Here is a 16,915-nt window from a genome sequence, read left to right as displayed (position 1 = left end):
TTGAACAAACTTCAATCTGCATTATGTCAGGAAGCTTTCATGTAAATCTCAGCTTTTCTGGCTTAGTGGTTCTTGAGAAGAAGATTTTTAAAGTTTTCTCTATATATTTGTATGTAAAACTTTGATCCCCCCTTGTGGCCCCATCCTACCACCGGGGGCCATGATTTGAACAAACTTGAATCTGCAATATGTCAGGAAGCTTTCAGGTAATTTCAGCTCTTCTGGCCCAGTGGTTCTTGAGAAGAAGATTTTTAAATGACCCCACCCTATTTTTGCATTTTTGTGATTATCTCCCCTTTGAAAGGGACATGGCCCTTCACTTGAACAAACTTGAAAGCCCTTCACCCAAGGATGCTGTTGGCCATGTTTGGTTGAAATTGGCCCAGTGGTTCTGAGAAGAAGTTGAAAATGTGAAAAGTTTACAGACAGATGGACGCCGGACAAAATGTGATCAGAAAAGCTCACTTGAGCCTTCGCTCAGGTGAGCTAAAAACATCGCCATGTTGAAACACAACTAAAGGTATCACACCGGTAATTGTCCAATCAATATGAACATCACACCTGTAATTGTCCAATCAAAATGAACTTGGAATTGTAGTTCCATATATTTAAAGAAATATTTTTTTCCTTGTGCGATTTTGCTCATTCCCTCTTCTTTTCTCTAATTTTTTAAACCCCTGATTAGGAAATTTTGTGTAATTTGTAGAAATAACCAAGTGTATACAAAGGAACTATTTGCTGTTGGTAGCTGAGGCTACTTCCTGAGATGCACTCTGGTTGTTTACACACATGTGAAAAACACCTGGATTTGAGGGTAGTCTTGTTTGCGTGCAATTTTTTTTTGAAAATGCCGTGTAGGGTGTGTTTTTTTTGGTGTCGGCAGACAAGACAGGTAACATAGAACGTTTTTGACTGTCTTATTCGACATTAATTCTGTAAACTGATTTTTAATGATTTTTTCTCCTCTACAGTAATATATAGTGAAAATAATTACCGGTGTGATACCTTAAAGGAAGTTGTGAATTTCACAATTTCCCGTTTTTCTCAGTCCTTTCCCTTTTCATCAGCTCAAAATCAGCACTGGATTTCAAAACACGAGGTTTGAAAAACAAAACTGTTTTAATAGGTCATTCAAGAAACATGACGCAATACACAATGCGAAATTTCAATTATATCTAAATACGTATGAACAACGTATTTTTTTCCTTATACAGCTAGAAAATCGTAAATATTTGTATAATCACCCATCTACATAGCATACACCGGCGGTTTTAACACTTAACACATCCAAAAGACGTATCAAAATTTCACATCAATTTTACAATACACATATTGCACAATAACCCAACCCCCCCTCCTCCTGCCTTGCACAACCGTTAGATGGACTTTCCTTGACATTCATTAGCATCATACATAACTCTATGACTTCTTGATTCAATGTCCTTATTGTAAATTAACCCAATTAAGAGATTTCGTATTTCTGCTTAGAGTTTAGAAATTTTATTTTATTTTTAATTTTATGTACTAAAGACGAATTCAGATAATTCATGGTAAATGCTTGTCAAGGTCACTCATATGAACATCAAAATGTCTCCTTAACACAGAAGATTTCAAATTATTCGTTTTAAGGGCCCAACACGCGAAGTAATATTTCTGGCATGATTTACGACAGTCCCCTCCGTAGCAGGATATCAAGGCTCTGACGGCGTAGGCCTTAATTCTGTTGCCGTCTTCTAAAGCGTTGACAAAAAATTTGTGTTCTGTCCTGCATATTAAGTTAGTCAATAGTTATTCTTACCGCTTTGAGCATTTTGAACACTTGCAATTCAACATCACTATACTTAGCGCCCTTGATTTTAGAACCAAAATTTAGGAAATGTTTTAGCTTAATTTTTTTGTAATGAACAGTTACATGGATTATTTCTGTATGATTTGTGTACACGTTTTAAAACGTCACATTATTTGTTTTAACCAGTATTTAGTCTTCTTAATGTGTTACCCCTGCTTTGAAGAAAGGCTAAATACGCACAACCCCTGACAGATTAGGGGGCCATTATCTGAAACACTAATCACCCGTGAGTATCCACTTGGTTTAATCTGTTAAGCAGTTGCATAGAGAATTTGAGGCCATGCAATTGCTATATGGCTTTTGAGCTACCGCTCGACGCCATAAAAAGGGGTCATCTATTCCATAGGATGTACCAGTGTACCAAGTTTGGTGTCAATCAACCAACTGATTCTTGAAATATAGAGAAAATATATTATTATGTCCAGTTTGACCATGTGAACCCAAAATTAATAGGGGTCATTTGTTTCCTATGATGTACCAGTGTATCAAGTTTGACGTCAAGCAAAAGGTTCTCAAGATATTGAGTGGACAGTATATTCTCATGTCCAGCTTGATCTTTGACCATATGGCCTCAAAATCAATAGGGATCATCTTCTCCTGAAGATGTACAAGTGTACCAAGTTTGATATCTATCAAGCAAAAGGTTCTCTAGACATTGAGCGGATGTCTTCCTATGTCCAGAATGGATTGACCCTTGACTTTTGGACCTGAAAATCGAAGGGGGTCCTCTTCTACTCATAACCAACCCACATATGAAATATTACAATCAAGTGAATGAATGATTCTCAAGATATTGAGCGGACAACATGTGTCTACCGACCAACAGGTGCAATGCAATATGCCCCTCTTCTTTAAACGGGGGCATAAATATTATTGCAATTAGGTATCACTGCATTTAAATGCAAGAGCACAATAACCAATACTTTGTTTAAACCAACCACTTTGATATATTGCACAATATTCCCAAATTTTGCCGAAATTTCAATGACCAGAGATTAAGAACTATTTGCATTATCTCGTGTATGTGTCAACAAAGGTTTGTACTCAAAATTCGAAGTGCAGTGCCGCTGATAACAAGGGTCTTCTCGATATTGCAAGCCAACTCAAAAATTAAGAACCCTGTGTGCATAGTCTCTAGAGCATCTGATCCAATGCATACTCTTCTGTGTTGCTTTAAATGGAATCTACTTTTTTTCATGCTTCATTTTCCAACCTGATTTGCAAAGTTGTTTACCTTCAAGAAATAAACCCAAGGGATAGAGCGGTATCCAGAGTGTGTACCTCATCCAGGTCACGGCGTAAATCTTCTTATTCAACACTGCTAACATGTAAAATGGGTATCTAGAAAGAGGAACAATCTTTTTAACATTTACCCATATTTTTCATACAGGTTATGGTCATTTCGAGTTTTTTACTGATCGTATTTAATTACTATTGGCTAAGAAAATAAATTTGCAAATTAGCTTTACATTTTTTTTCTTGAATGTAAACAAGAGGCCAATAGACCACATTGCTCACCTGAGTCAAACTTGGTCCATATTTAAAGATTTTCTCTATATATTTGCATGTAAAACTTTGATCCCTATTGTGGCCCCAACCTACCCCCGGTGGCCATGATTTTTACGAACTTGAATCTGCACTATGTTAGGAAGCTTTCGTGTAAATGTTAACTTTTTTGGCCCAATGGTACTTGAGAAGAATTTTTAAAATTGTCTCTATATATTTCTATGTAAAAATTTTGATTCCTTATTGTGACCCCATCTTATCCCCCCCCCCCCCCCCCCCCCCCCCCCCCCCACCTTTCCGATGTGGGGAGGCATGATTTTAACAAACTTGAATCTAACTTATCTCAAGAAGCTTTCTAGTGAATTTGGAACTTTTCTGATCCAGTGATTCTTCGGAAGATTTTTAATAATTTTTCCCTATATATCCCTGGGGGCCATGATTTCAACAAACTTGAATCTACACTATGTCAGGGAGCTTTCATGTCAATGTCAACTCTTCTGGCCAAGTGGTTCTTGAGAAGACGATTTTTAAAGATTTTCCGTATATATTTGTATGTAAAACTTTGATCCCCTATTGTGGCCCCAGCATCCAACCCCCGGGGGTCATGATTTTAACAAACTTGAATCTCCACTAAGTCAGTAAGCTTTCATGAAAATCTCTACACTTGTGGCCCAGTGGATCTTGAGAAGAAGATTTTTAAATGACCCCACCCTATTTCTGCATTTTTTGTGATTATCTCTCCTTTGAAGGGGGGGGGGGGGGGGGTATGACCCTTCATTTGAACAAACTTGAGAGCCCTTCACCCAAGAATGCTTTTGCCAAGTTTGGTTGACATTGGCCCATTGGTTCTGCAGAAGAAATCGAAAATGTGAGAAGTTTACAGATAGACAGACAGACAGATGGACAACAAGCGATCAGAAAAGCTCACTTGAGCTTTCAGCTCAGGTGAGCTAAAAATTCAGGGTTGGCAGAATCGTAATCCAACTGAAAATAAGAGGCCCATGGGCCACATCACTCACCTGAGCAGCAGTTCCTAGCAATAAACAATCTTGAGCAGAGCATAATGAACTTCTTACCTAAATACATCTATGAAACTCCAGGTAATGAACTTCTTACCTAAATACTTCTATGAAACTCCAGGTAATGAACTTCTTACCTAAATACATCTATGAAACTCCAGGTCATGAACTTCTTACCTAAATACATCTATGAAACTCCAGGTAATGAACTTCTTACCTAAATACTTCTATGAAACTCCAGGTAATGAACTTCTTACCTAAATACATCTATGAAACTCCAGGTAATGAACTTCTTACCTAAATACTTCTATGGAACTCCAGGTAAGGAGCAAGAAAAATACTAATGGGGCCGTCTGTGTATTCTCTTCATGTAAAATGACAACAAACAGTATAAAATTTCTGCCTAGAACCTACAATGAGATAAATTACATGTATCTGATATTGCAACATTTTAATGTACTGGTAAATAAACTAAAGACCCATGGGCCCTGACAGTCACCTAGGTCAGATGCACTACTCTGTCATTTTACTGCTCATTCACAACAATGTGAACATAATTTTCTAAAAACAGGCATGCAAGAATATGACTACAGAATTTCAAAGGAAACAAGATGATTTCAATGTAACCAAGCATCAGCTTGATTCATCTATACTGTAAATTGTATTAGATCTAAGTTATATTGTATCAATTTTTTAAAGACACATTAGTTCCTTTAAAATAAATGTTCATTTTGTAATTCATTGAACTCCATCCTCTAGTGTCAGAACCCGTGATCCCTGAGACCATGAATTTCACAATTTTGGTAAGACATTCCTTCCTCATAATCACTAGGTACTTAATTGGATTGTACTATGTCCAAGAGATGAATGGATTAAGAAATAATTCCAATGTTATTTATTACAATTGTTTTTATTGGACAAAGATAAATCTAAACGAGAATTTACACATCAATAAATCCAAAAACGCTATGTATACATACGCGCTTGAAAACAAACAACATAGTGCGGGGAAAGTACAAATTATTGAAGTTGATAATGCAGGGAACAAATTGGAATTATAAGAATCAAACATTATTTTTAAAGAATTTATCGATGTGTAAACTCTGGACATTTTATTCACAAACTTAACATAAAATTGCTTTGCACTTTTATTCAGTTTATGAGTAAAATGTCCAGAGTTTACAAATCGATAAATTTTTCAAAAAGAATGTTTAATCCTATAATAAATCATGCATAGTCATAAAGTTCTGACCCAGGGGTCATGGATTTCACAAGTTTTGGCAGAGGCATTTTTGTTCATTGTGACTATGCAAATGTAGTATCTTCTAGATGTCTCAGAATAAAAAAAAACAACTTGAAAGATATTTTTGAAATTTTAGCCCTGTCCCTTTGTCAAAAATTATGAAAGATGAGAACCTCATAATTTGTTAGAACTTGTGTTCAAACCTTTAGCATACCATATATGCGATAAAATATGTCCAAATCAAAGATGCATTCAAATAAATGCGCAGTCAGACCATAAACAATAATTTTTCAAAACATAAATTTTTTTCATTTCTGGCATAGAAGTCCACACCTATGAATAAAGCTTATTGTCTAGTTCCCAAACCTACCTGCAGTAATGGAGTTATTGCACTTGACTTGACCAATCCTAACACAGGGTGAAGAATCTCCATAATGGCAGCCGTCTGACAAACCATGAAAGGATTGCCTACCAGGTTAAATCCCGAGCTCATCGCTTCTGTAATATATCATACATGTCTGTGTTGAGGTCCATGGACAGTTGTCAATTTTCAAAACATTTTACAATTCTACTGCAAATTATTCTCCAAAATATAAAACAATATCACAGAGTATTCATACTATCTTTAAATGTCTTTTAATTAAATGCCCTCTCCCCATCAAGTTTAAGAATATCATAAGATTCAAATGACATGTAAAAGTAGACATGAATATTTGGCTATAACTCATGCCTTCATTTCTGGTTTTATATATCATATGTACAGCACCATAAATCATTATCTCAGTCTCAAATAAAACTCATCATTTCCTAGAAAAGATTTGGTATTCTTGATTCTTACTTGTTAAATAGGCTTAAGGACCAGAGAATTAATCTGCTGTGGTCTTACTTGATGAAATAAGCCCGAGAACCAGAGAATCAATTTTATGTGACCTTACTTGATAAATAGGAAGTGTGCATACCAGAGAACTTACTTTCTTTGTTTTTGAAGAAATTAACAAGGAGGGTAAAGCTGATAAAGGTGAAACCCACAAACTGGAACAGATTGTAGACAAACAGGTACACCGTCTTCAGGTCCGGTAAGTCTAGAGCAAAAACAACAAGAGGTACTGTGAGCAATGCTCACTAAGAATACCCCCCCCCCCCCTGTTTACCCAAATCACCCAAAGGGTGTTGTTGATAGGTATAAATTACCTCTTTCCTGAGTGTAAAAAAGAAAAGGTATGACAAAACCTTGGGTAGTCTCCTCTCTAGGAGTGCCCTTGACCTTTGACCTTTGGACCCTCAAAATCGATAGGGAACATCTTTGTCCCATGGGTAGTCCATATGTATGATATGGTGACTGTAGGTGGAAAGGATAACGCTTTAGAGCCCAGAAACCATATAGCTACTTCGATGTCCAGTGCGCTTGACCTTTGGACCCCAAATTTAATAGAGAGCATTTTCGTCCCATGGGTAGTCCATATGTATGATATGGTGACTGTAGGTGGAAAGGATAATGCTTTAGAGCCTGTAAACCATATTACTACTTCCATGTCCAGTGCGCTTGACCTTTTGACTCCAAAATTGATAGAGAACATATTCATCCCATGGGTAGTCCATATGTAAGATATGATGACTGTAGGTGGAAAGGATAACGCTTTAGAGCCCGGAAACCATTGCGTCTACAGATAGACGGACAACCCAATTCCAGTATAAACCCCCCCCCCCCCCCAACACACAACTTTGTTGCAAGAGGGTATAAAAATTGGGTGCATCATGAGCAACATTTTCTGTTCCCAGCACATAACTTACACAGCATTGTGGGAATTTCAAAGTTTCCACGATAAAAATGTACATATATTTGTTGAACAGTTTAGTAGACGGATGATTCCATTCACTTAATTCTACTATGTGCATGTCTCTAACCCTCTTGTGCACAAAAAAACCATCAGATTTCATGGATATATATATTCATAATAGAAATATTTACATAGGATTATATCCTGAACTAAAATGCCCATATTGGATCATATTCATAATCAAACTTGGATTATATCCATAATCAAACTTGGATTTTATCTCTAATTAAATTTGGATTCCAACCTGGGGCATCGGCTGAGTCTAACTGTAATTCTTTCTCCAGCTGTTTCATGACATCCTCTGCAGACTTCTGAAAAACATAAATCATATACCCCTCTCTCAAAGATACATTCTTACATTTATTGTACTGTAGAAAGACATCAATCATATACCCCTCCCTCAAAGATATATTCTTCAATTTAATGTACTGTAGAAATAGTCGTAAATTTGACATCATTTGATTCTACTTGAATCATTTTAATTAACATGTACATTGTAAAATCATTAATTTTAGGTGGTTAAATTTTGTTTGATTTTGTGGTATTGACAAACCCACAAACTACATACAGTCCACTACTGACTACAATAAAAAAACATTAACTCTTCAACCACGAAACAATCAAGAACATTTAAGGAGGTACTCTACATTGTCATAATGGCTAACTTCCTTTAAAAACATGGAGGAAAAAATCAACATCCGCAATATTTGACTTTTCATTTTCAATTTATGATGATGATAATGATAATGATTGGTTTTTTATATAGCAACTTTCCAGCGTATGCTGCTCAAAGCGCTTTACAATACATTATTACCCCAGCAGACCTTATATCAATCTAGAACTTTCTCAGCTTCCTGGGAAGCATACAGTGCAAGCTGCCGTTACAGGCGCTAGGGCACTAACATTCTAACAATATCTTTCACTGTCTATATAGCCAGGTACCCCTTTTACACTTGGATGGAGTGAGGAAATTCGTGTAAAGTGCCTTTCCCAAGGACACAACGTCGGCCATGCCGCGGCCAGGACTTGAACCCACGACTTTTCGGTCGGGAATTTAAATACCTAGCCAAGTAGCTCAGTAGATTAGCATACTGACTGCTGAACTGTAGGTCACAGGTTCGAGTCCAGCAGGGGTTTTCAGATTATCTTCTACTAAAACTGTAATTTTTTAACAAAATAAAGTACATTTGAAAATTTTCTACTTCAAAATATTGTTGTACATATCCTACACTTTTCATCTACATCAAATTTCTCTAGTGTAGCATATTTCCTTAACTAATCAACCACGAAACAATCAAGAACATTAACTCATCAACCACGAAACAATCAAGAACATTAACTCATCAACCACAAAAAAGTCAAGAACATTAAGGTAATACTCTACATCGTCATAATGGCTGACTTCCTTTAAAAACATGGATGAAAAAATCGATATCAGCAATATTAGACTTTTACTTTTCCATTTAAATACCTAGCTCAGTAGGTTAGAATACCGACTACTGAACTGTAGGTCGCAGGTTCAAGTTCAGCAGGGGTTTTAAATTTTTTTCAGATTACCTTCTACTAAAACTGTATTTTTTGACAAAATAAAATAGATTTAAAAAATTTCAACTTCAAAATATTGTTGTACATATCTTCCACTTTTCATCTACATCGAATTTCTCTGGTGTAGCATACCTCCTTAACTCATCAACTTTTCTCATACCACAAAAATAAGTGATTCTATAGAAATTCATAAACAACACCCATGTAACTTGACATAGCAAATAAATGATATTACAACAAATAAACTCTGTTCACAGAAATTACTGTGTATATTTTGATCATCCATACCAATTTGCGATCAGCAATTTTATTACCCTCTTACTGCTGATATAACGTCATACTGATATCTAACCTGCTCTTACTGCCGATATAACATCATACTGATATCTAACCTACTCTTACAGCCGATATAACTTCATGCTGATATCTAACCTGCTCTTACTGCCGATATAACTTCATACTGATATCTAACCTGCTCTTACTGCCGATATAACTTCATACTGATATCTAACCTGCTCTTACTGCCGATATAACGTCATACTGATATCTAACCTGCTCTTACTGCCGATATAACGTCATACTGATATCTAACCTGCTCTTACTGCCGATATAATGTCATACTGATATCTAACCTGCTCTTACTGCCGATATAACTTCATACTGATATCTAACCTGTTCTTCTGCCTCTGACTCGGATTCATCTTCATATGCCACTTTGTCAAAATCGATTTTAAGCCAGGGGTACTTGATTTTTTGGTTTGTAAGACGAGGCCATACTTCTCCACTGCCTGTCTTCTGGATGTAAAAATCAACACATCGGTCCAACACTCGGTATCTACTTTTCTGTTGTGGGAAGAAAAAATATAAAAATATAATGTGCCATCCAAACAAAACCTGCTTCCATACCACATTTACAAATGTAATTAATTGTAACATACAAAACAAAAACTGCTTCCATACCACATTTACAAATATAATTCATTGAAACATACAAAACAAGAGGCCCATGGGCCACATCGCTCACCTGAGTCACCTTGGATCATATTTAAAGATTTTTCCTATTCGCATGTAAAACTTTTATCCCTATTGTGGCCCCAACTTACTCCCGGGGGCCATGATTTTTACAAAATTGAATCTGCACTATGTCATGAAGCTTTCATGTAAATGTAAACTTTCCTGGCCAGTGATTTTTAAGAAGATTTTTAAAGACCCATCTCATGAACTTATGGTTGGTGAAAATGTAGGTGGAGTCTAATCTAAACAGATGTTATTTACCTGGAGTGGCCAGGGTCTACACCAAGGTGTTAATTGCTCTATCCCATGACACTCAAAGAAATACCCAGAGACAGAACATGGTAGAAATCTACCTGTCCCTGCTTTTTTATATAGTTTTGATATACACAGGACCTGTCTCAGGGACCCCTGCAGAGTTTCCATGGTCATAGTGTTTGAATAATGGTTGTATTCCAGCGATTTTTTTCTACCCACTGGTACTGGTACCGGTACCCATTCAATTGGGAAAAATAGTGTTAAAATCGAACAAATTGGGAATTTTCTACCAATATATCGGCAAATGATTTCAACTAAAAGAAAAGAAAAAAGAGAACAAAACAAGAAGTAGTCATCCCTTTAAAAACTTTTTTACGGTAATATTTGCTGTTGTGATCCATAAGGAATCGTCGTAGCCTCATTTTAGAATCGTCTTAGCTCTACAAAACACGCGCACTGCCATGATCTGTACTTTCGATTTACCTGTAATACTGGAAGTGAACATTTTAGTTAACTTGTACAACATTTCAGACTAAGTAAATTACGATGTCAGCGGTCTATTTTTCAGCAAGTAAATTGGGAATTTTTAGTCTCAAAATTGGGAAAAATCAATGGTTTTTATTTATCGGTACCAGTTATATAAGGGAAAAAATCGCAGTATTCCTAAGGGTAGCTGACACATATTCTACACCCACCCTCTCTTTCTCTCTCTTACTCTCAGTCATTGACTCAATGAATAATTTCTGTTATAAATATGAGGTATCATAAATTGATGACAAATTAATTCAATAAGTTACAAATTTTAGAAATTATTGTGCAAATTATTGTTTGATATCTGATTGTGTAATTCGTAATACATGTATATAGAGGGGAAAAAACTACAATTATATTGAAATTACATTGTTCAGGGGTCTTTTTTAAAAACAATTGAATTACAAGAAAATAGCAGTTGTGGACAGGTCAATGCTATCAAAACTCAGGCATACTGGGCTTCCTCAAGATCTAAAGAATGGTGTAGATACTGACTGTTATTGTTATCAAAACTCTCTGGGGTAGCTCCAGACCACAGTGACTGCAGATGTCACTCTGCCTGAGATCTGTTGTTAAATGCTTGATTGACAAGCACCTTACAATTTGTGGGTGTTAACTTAGAATTGGGTCTTTAATGATTTTTCCTATATATTTTTATGTAAAATTTTGATCCCCTACTGTCCAGGGTTCAAAATTAACTTTTTCAAGCATTAGTCCGTACGGACTAGTCACTACTGATGTTCACTAGTCCGTCCAGTATGAAAGGTGAAGATAATGAACAGTGATCAATCTCATAACTCCTATAAGCAATACAAAATAGATAGTTGGGCAAACAAGTATATCATATTTAATGATCTTCATTTTATTCAATAGTATTTAATGAAATCAAACACATCACAGTTGCAAGCAATTCAGTTAAATGATTTTAACAAACTTGAATTTGCACAATGTCAGGAACCTTTCATGTAAATTTGTACTTTCCTGGCCCAGTGGTACTCAAGAAGAAGATTTTCAAAGATTTTACTTACACTGTATATATTAGCATGTAAAACCTTTGATCCCCTATTGTGGCCCCACCCTACCCCTGGGGGTAATGATTTAAACAATCTTGAATCTGCACTATGTCAGGAACCTTTCATGTAAATTTGTACTTCTCTAGCTCAGTGGTTCTTGATAAGATTTTTAAAGATTTTCCCTATATTTGTATACAAAACTTTGATCCCCTATTGTGGTCCCATCCTAAGCCTGAGGGTCACAATTTTATCAAACTTGAATCTGCACTATGTCAGAAAGCTTTCATGTGAATTTCAGCTCTTCTGGCTCTGTGGTTCTTTAGAACAAGATTTTTAAATGACCCCTACCTATTTTTACATTTTTGTGATTATCTCCCCTTTGAATGGGGCATGGCCCTTCCTTTGAACAAATTTGAGATCCCTTCACCCAAGGATGATTTTTGTCACGTTTAGTCAATATTGGCCCAGTGGTTCTGGAGAAGTCGAAAATTTTTACGAAAAGTTTACAGACAGACGGACGGACAGACGACAGACAACCTAAGTAATTTATTGAGAACTTCACTGGGTTATTTACTGAGACCTTCACTGGGTAATTTACTGAGAATTTCTCTGGGTAATTTACTGAGAACTTCACTGGGTTATTTACTGAGAACTTCACTGGGTAATTTATTGAGAATTTCTCTGGGTAATTTACTGAGAACTTCACTGGGTAATTTACTGAGAACTTCACTGGGTTATTTACTGAGAACTTCACTGGGTAATTTACTGAGAATTTCTCTGGGTAATTTACTGAGAACTTCACTGGGTTATTTTCTGAGAACTTCACTGGGTAATTTACTTTAGCTCTTTGGCCGTCACTGGGTTTGATCATTTACCATCTCCTTACATTTCCCAGTGAAGTTTTAAAAATTGGTTTTATTTCTTGAATGTGGCATTGCGATGTCATTATGAGTTGTCATTATGAATTACTGTCATATGATCCATATGTTTTTAAGTTTTTCATAGCAAAATCATGCTGGAATTTAAGAAATAAAAATTTGTTCATACATGAGAGTATGAATCGCAACGCTCCACACTGGCATCATGAAGCTCGTTACCACTTCCTGAAAAGTATGCCGGTGTGAAGTGTTGCAGTTCATATCCTCATGTATTTACAAAAAAAAAATCAAAATTCATTTCTTAAATTTACATTCTAGTTTCATCTTTTCAGAATTACCATCTGTTAAAAGATGCAGGCATTGTTTTACAACTGCCACAGATTCATGAGGAAATGGCCATCTTTACTATTTGTAAAGATAATCAAAGACAAAAACATTGGAAATGTAAATCTATAGATGTGACAACTTACATCTGGATCAACTGGATGATAAAAATCTATATCCAGCTGATACAAGTTATGACCACGGATGCCAGTTCCATCAGCCTCAAACTTTAGACCATCCTCCGTCAAATCAACTTTGGGATTCTGTGAATTCAAAATAATAATACTTAATAGTGTTCAGTAGTTAAGAATACCATCACAATGATACTTAACATATCAAACCATTGTAAAATATAATTCATTAACTCATTTGTATTGAATTTTTCTACACCAATTCTGGGGTTAAGCAAGGAGACTACATTGAGTCACATTATAACATGTTTTCCTAAAACTAGTTTATTTACACCTTTGAGAGTGCAAGAGGAGTTTGCCCATGACAAAATAAGACTTTGGTTCTTGACCATTTATTTCCTGAAGTATGTCCACCTGAATTAGGTCCAAAGTAGGCAAATCTCAGCACATTTCTATTGCAGCATTAGTTGATGAAATGTTTTGTTCCTAAGTCTCCATTTTTTTTGTCAAAGCTCTGAAATTCTGACTGTTAACAAGGGAAATTGGCACAAGGTCTCAAGCAATGAAGTGAAGGAGAGCAGTAGTAATCAATGTGCTGGCAAGGATCTGAAGAATAATTTTTCCATGTGTCCACAAATGTTTTAATGACAAATTGTTCTTTATTTGGTGTAGAAAATATTCCCTGTTGCTTACTAATTCTTAAGTTTTCTCTGCACAGTAAATTAGCTGTATCATTATAAACCTCAAATAGCATTCACGGTTTTGACTTTTACTTGTATTTCATAAGTACCTATTGATTTTAAATGATTTAAATAAATAAAAGCAATATGTCTTTCAATATGCACAAGGTGTAAGGAACTGGGGGGGGGGGGGGGGGGATCCAGATATCATGGAAGTGCATAATTTGCATTTAGCTTTCACTGTCCCCTTCTACTCCAGTTGGAATGTAAAACATTTTACATGATGGCTTGTACATATTTTAACTTGCATTGCCAAGTTGCCACCTGATCATTTCTTTTTGTTTGAATAACAATTATTCTATTGAAAAGGTGACAGCAGGTAACTCCCTTTGTTTAGGCAGTGGTGTTTTTGTACCCCTGAGGCCATATTGGCCAGGTAAATGGCTTTAATAGGTCATCTTAAAAAAGGATTCAAGCAGTGTGGATTGATTTAGCCTTTCTAACAAATGCCATATTCTCAAGAACGATAACTTTGTGATATCTTTAATCTTGAGAAGGGTGACCATTTTGCAAAAACAGAGAAGGAAATTAGTAAGTACTTCTTTTTTTTAACAATCAAGAAAGTTAGCAAGAATGACAGTGCAGATTTGAAAAAACTCAGGCAGGGACCACTCCTACAAATATGTGTTAAAAAAATCAGGCAGGTACCACTCCTACAAATATGTGTTAATTTCATCAAATAACTGTATCTAGAAATGCTGGTGTCAAAAACTCATTTTTTGAATAACTTCCCTTTCAACCATTTAATGTCACTTAGAAATAGCAGGATTTGTTTAAAATTTCCAATATTAACAAGATACAATTGAGTTTATGTTTAATTCTATTTGATTTCTAGTCAACTCGTACCCTGACCGACTCGTACCCAGGTCAACTCGTATCCCATAGGTCAACTCGTACCTAGAAGGCAAAAGTCATCTCGTACCCAAGAATCTGCCCATATTGCAATATATCTATGCGCATATAAGTGACATATCGCTTAGGTACGAGTTGTCATCATATTGAAGAGGAGGAGTCAACTCGTAACCAGATTCTTGGGAGTTTTACTTCTTGGGTACGAGTTGACCTATTAGGTACGAGTTGACCTGGGTACGAGTCGGTCAGGGTACGAGTTGACTTGACTCCTTCTATTTTAGTATGCAGTGATAGATAGGAATGAAAAAATGCATCAAAAGTATATTTTTTTCATTGCCTTTTCAAATTTTAGCTGGAGTCACTAATTTGATTAAATCATTATCATGAAATCATCAAAAGTTAAATCATGAAAGAAAGCATCAAGATAACAAGAGGCCCACGGGCCACATCGCTCACCTGAGTCACCTTGGCTCATATTTAATGATTTTTCCTATTCGCATGTAAAACTATCGTGTATTGGGCCCTATCGTGGCCCCAACCTACTCCAGGGGGCCCATGATTTTTGCAGACTTGAATCTACACTATGTCAGAAAGCTTTCATGTAAATATCAGCTTTTCTGGCTCAGTGGTTCTTGAGAAGAAGATTTTTAAAGATTTTTCCTATATATTTGTATGTAAAACTTTGGTCCCCTATTGTGGCCCCATCCTACCCCCAGGGGCCATGATTTGAACAAACTTGAATCTGCACTATGTCAGGAAGCTTTCATGTAAATTTCAGCTCTTCTGGCCCAGTGGTTCTTGAGAAGAAGATTTTTAAATGACCCCACCCTATTTTTGTGATTATTTCCCCTTTGAAAGGGACATAGCCCTTCATTTCAACAAACTTGAAAGCCCTTCACCCAAGGATGCTTTTGGCTAGGTTTGGTTGAAATTAGCCCAGTGGTTCTGGAGAAGAAGTCGAAAATGTAAAAAGTTTACAGACAGACGGACAGATGACGGACAACAGACGATCAGAATGGCTCACTTGAGCTTTCAGCTCAGGTGAGCTAAAAACTATAAACAATTTCTTTAAATGAAATATTGAGAATTTAAAAACATGCATAACATGGGGGTAGCAATACTATTTCATTATCTTTTTTGTGAATCGGTCATGGTAGCTCAGTGGTAAAGTGTTCGATTCACAACCAGGAGGGTATAAGAAGTCTTCTAACATTGATGAATATTTTGTGTGCTTATGTTTACTGTTTAACTAAAATTCATAAATCGTTATAAACAAATAATTTTTCTGCACTTTCTTTAATATCAATATTATATGTTTATGTACTGTGTAATGTAATGCACTCTCAAGTAATGTGTAATATATTGCATTACATTTCAAAATAGCAGTAATGGTAAATTTTCTAAGTAATAGTAATGCATTACATTGCTATGTAATTGACCCCATGCCTTAGTCCTGACAGGGGAGAACTTGTGTGTTGTCGTTTACGGTATCAAAGTTGAACTGGTGCACCTTGGCCTTGGTAGCACCTGACAAGTAACTCTGGGTTCCAAGGTTTGATTAACGGTTCAGTCTTACTTTAAAAAGTTTTTTCCCCTTTTTGTATTACACCTTCATGTCTGAAGTCAGTGAACACAACCATGCACTCTTCTGATCTCGCTGAAATTAGCCCTCTTCTAGCATATATTTTCTTAAGATTTATCGTTTTAGCGCAATTCAATAACAAAGGGAAGAAGAAAACCAGAGTAGAAGGGATCGGGCTAGAATCCTGACCGGGAGCTCTTGAACTTTTAGCGAAGTGCGAGCTGACTGCTGGTGCTTTTTTTGACAGTTATTGGGCTCCGCCCTCCCTACGGTTGTGCAGTTAAAATATTAGGCAAGAAATCAGTAAATTTAAAAATCTAATCGATATTGCTTACAACAACATCCTTCAGATCAATTTTCAATGAAACGTGATCTGTTTTTTGGCCCCAATAAACAAAAGGAGTCAACGTCTCAGCTCCCGCCGCCATGTTTACTCAATATTGCATGATAACTCGTGGGTAATCTAATTCGTACGTCGTTTATAGTCATGCGTTTTCTGTATTCAATTTTAAGCCAGTGATAGAACCAATTTGTAGCAATAAAAATATACATAAATAGCAACTTGTTTTGGTTATCGTATATGATCTTTATTAGA

At 36.1% G+C, this 16,915-nt stretch overlaps 1 protein-coding gene across 1 annotated transcript; it reads right to left on the bottom strand.

Moving 5' to 3' along the window:
* Positions 1 to 1,795: 1,795 nt before the first annotated feature.
* LOC125649951 (very-long-chain (3R)-3-hydroxyacyl-CoA dehydratase 3-like) lies at positions 1,796 to 16,784 on the bottom strand. The gene is made up of 8 exons (XM_056165553.1): positions 16,656 to 16,784; positions 13,162 to 13,278; positions 9,673 to 9,843; positions 7,700 to 7,766; positions 6,589 to 6,699; positions 5,988 to 6,115; positions 4,672 to 4,784; positions 1,796 to 3,190 (listed from the first exon to the last, which is right to left on the bottom strand). Exons 1-8 carry the CDS (start codon positions 16,746 to 16,748, stop codon positions 3,034 to 3,036), a joined length of 957 nt encoding a protein of 318 aa, XP_056021528.1. The 5' UTR covers positions 16,749 to 16,784; the 3' UTR covers positions 1,796 to 3,033.
* Between the last annotated feature and the right edge of the window lie 131 nt (positions 16,785 to 16,915).

Source organism: Ostrea edulis, chromosome 5 (genome assembly GCF_947568905.1).
Source record: "Ostrea edulis chromosome 5, xbOstEdul1.1, whole genome shotgun sequence".
Classification (NCBI taxonomy): domain Eukaryota; kingdom Metazoa; phylum Mollusca; class Bivalvia; order Ostreida; family Ostreidae; genus Ostrea; species Ostrea edulis.
Note: the sequence above shows the minus strand (reverse complement) of the source record. Positions and strands in the feature narration are given on the sequence as shown.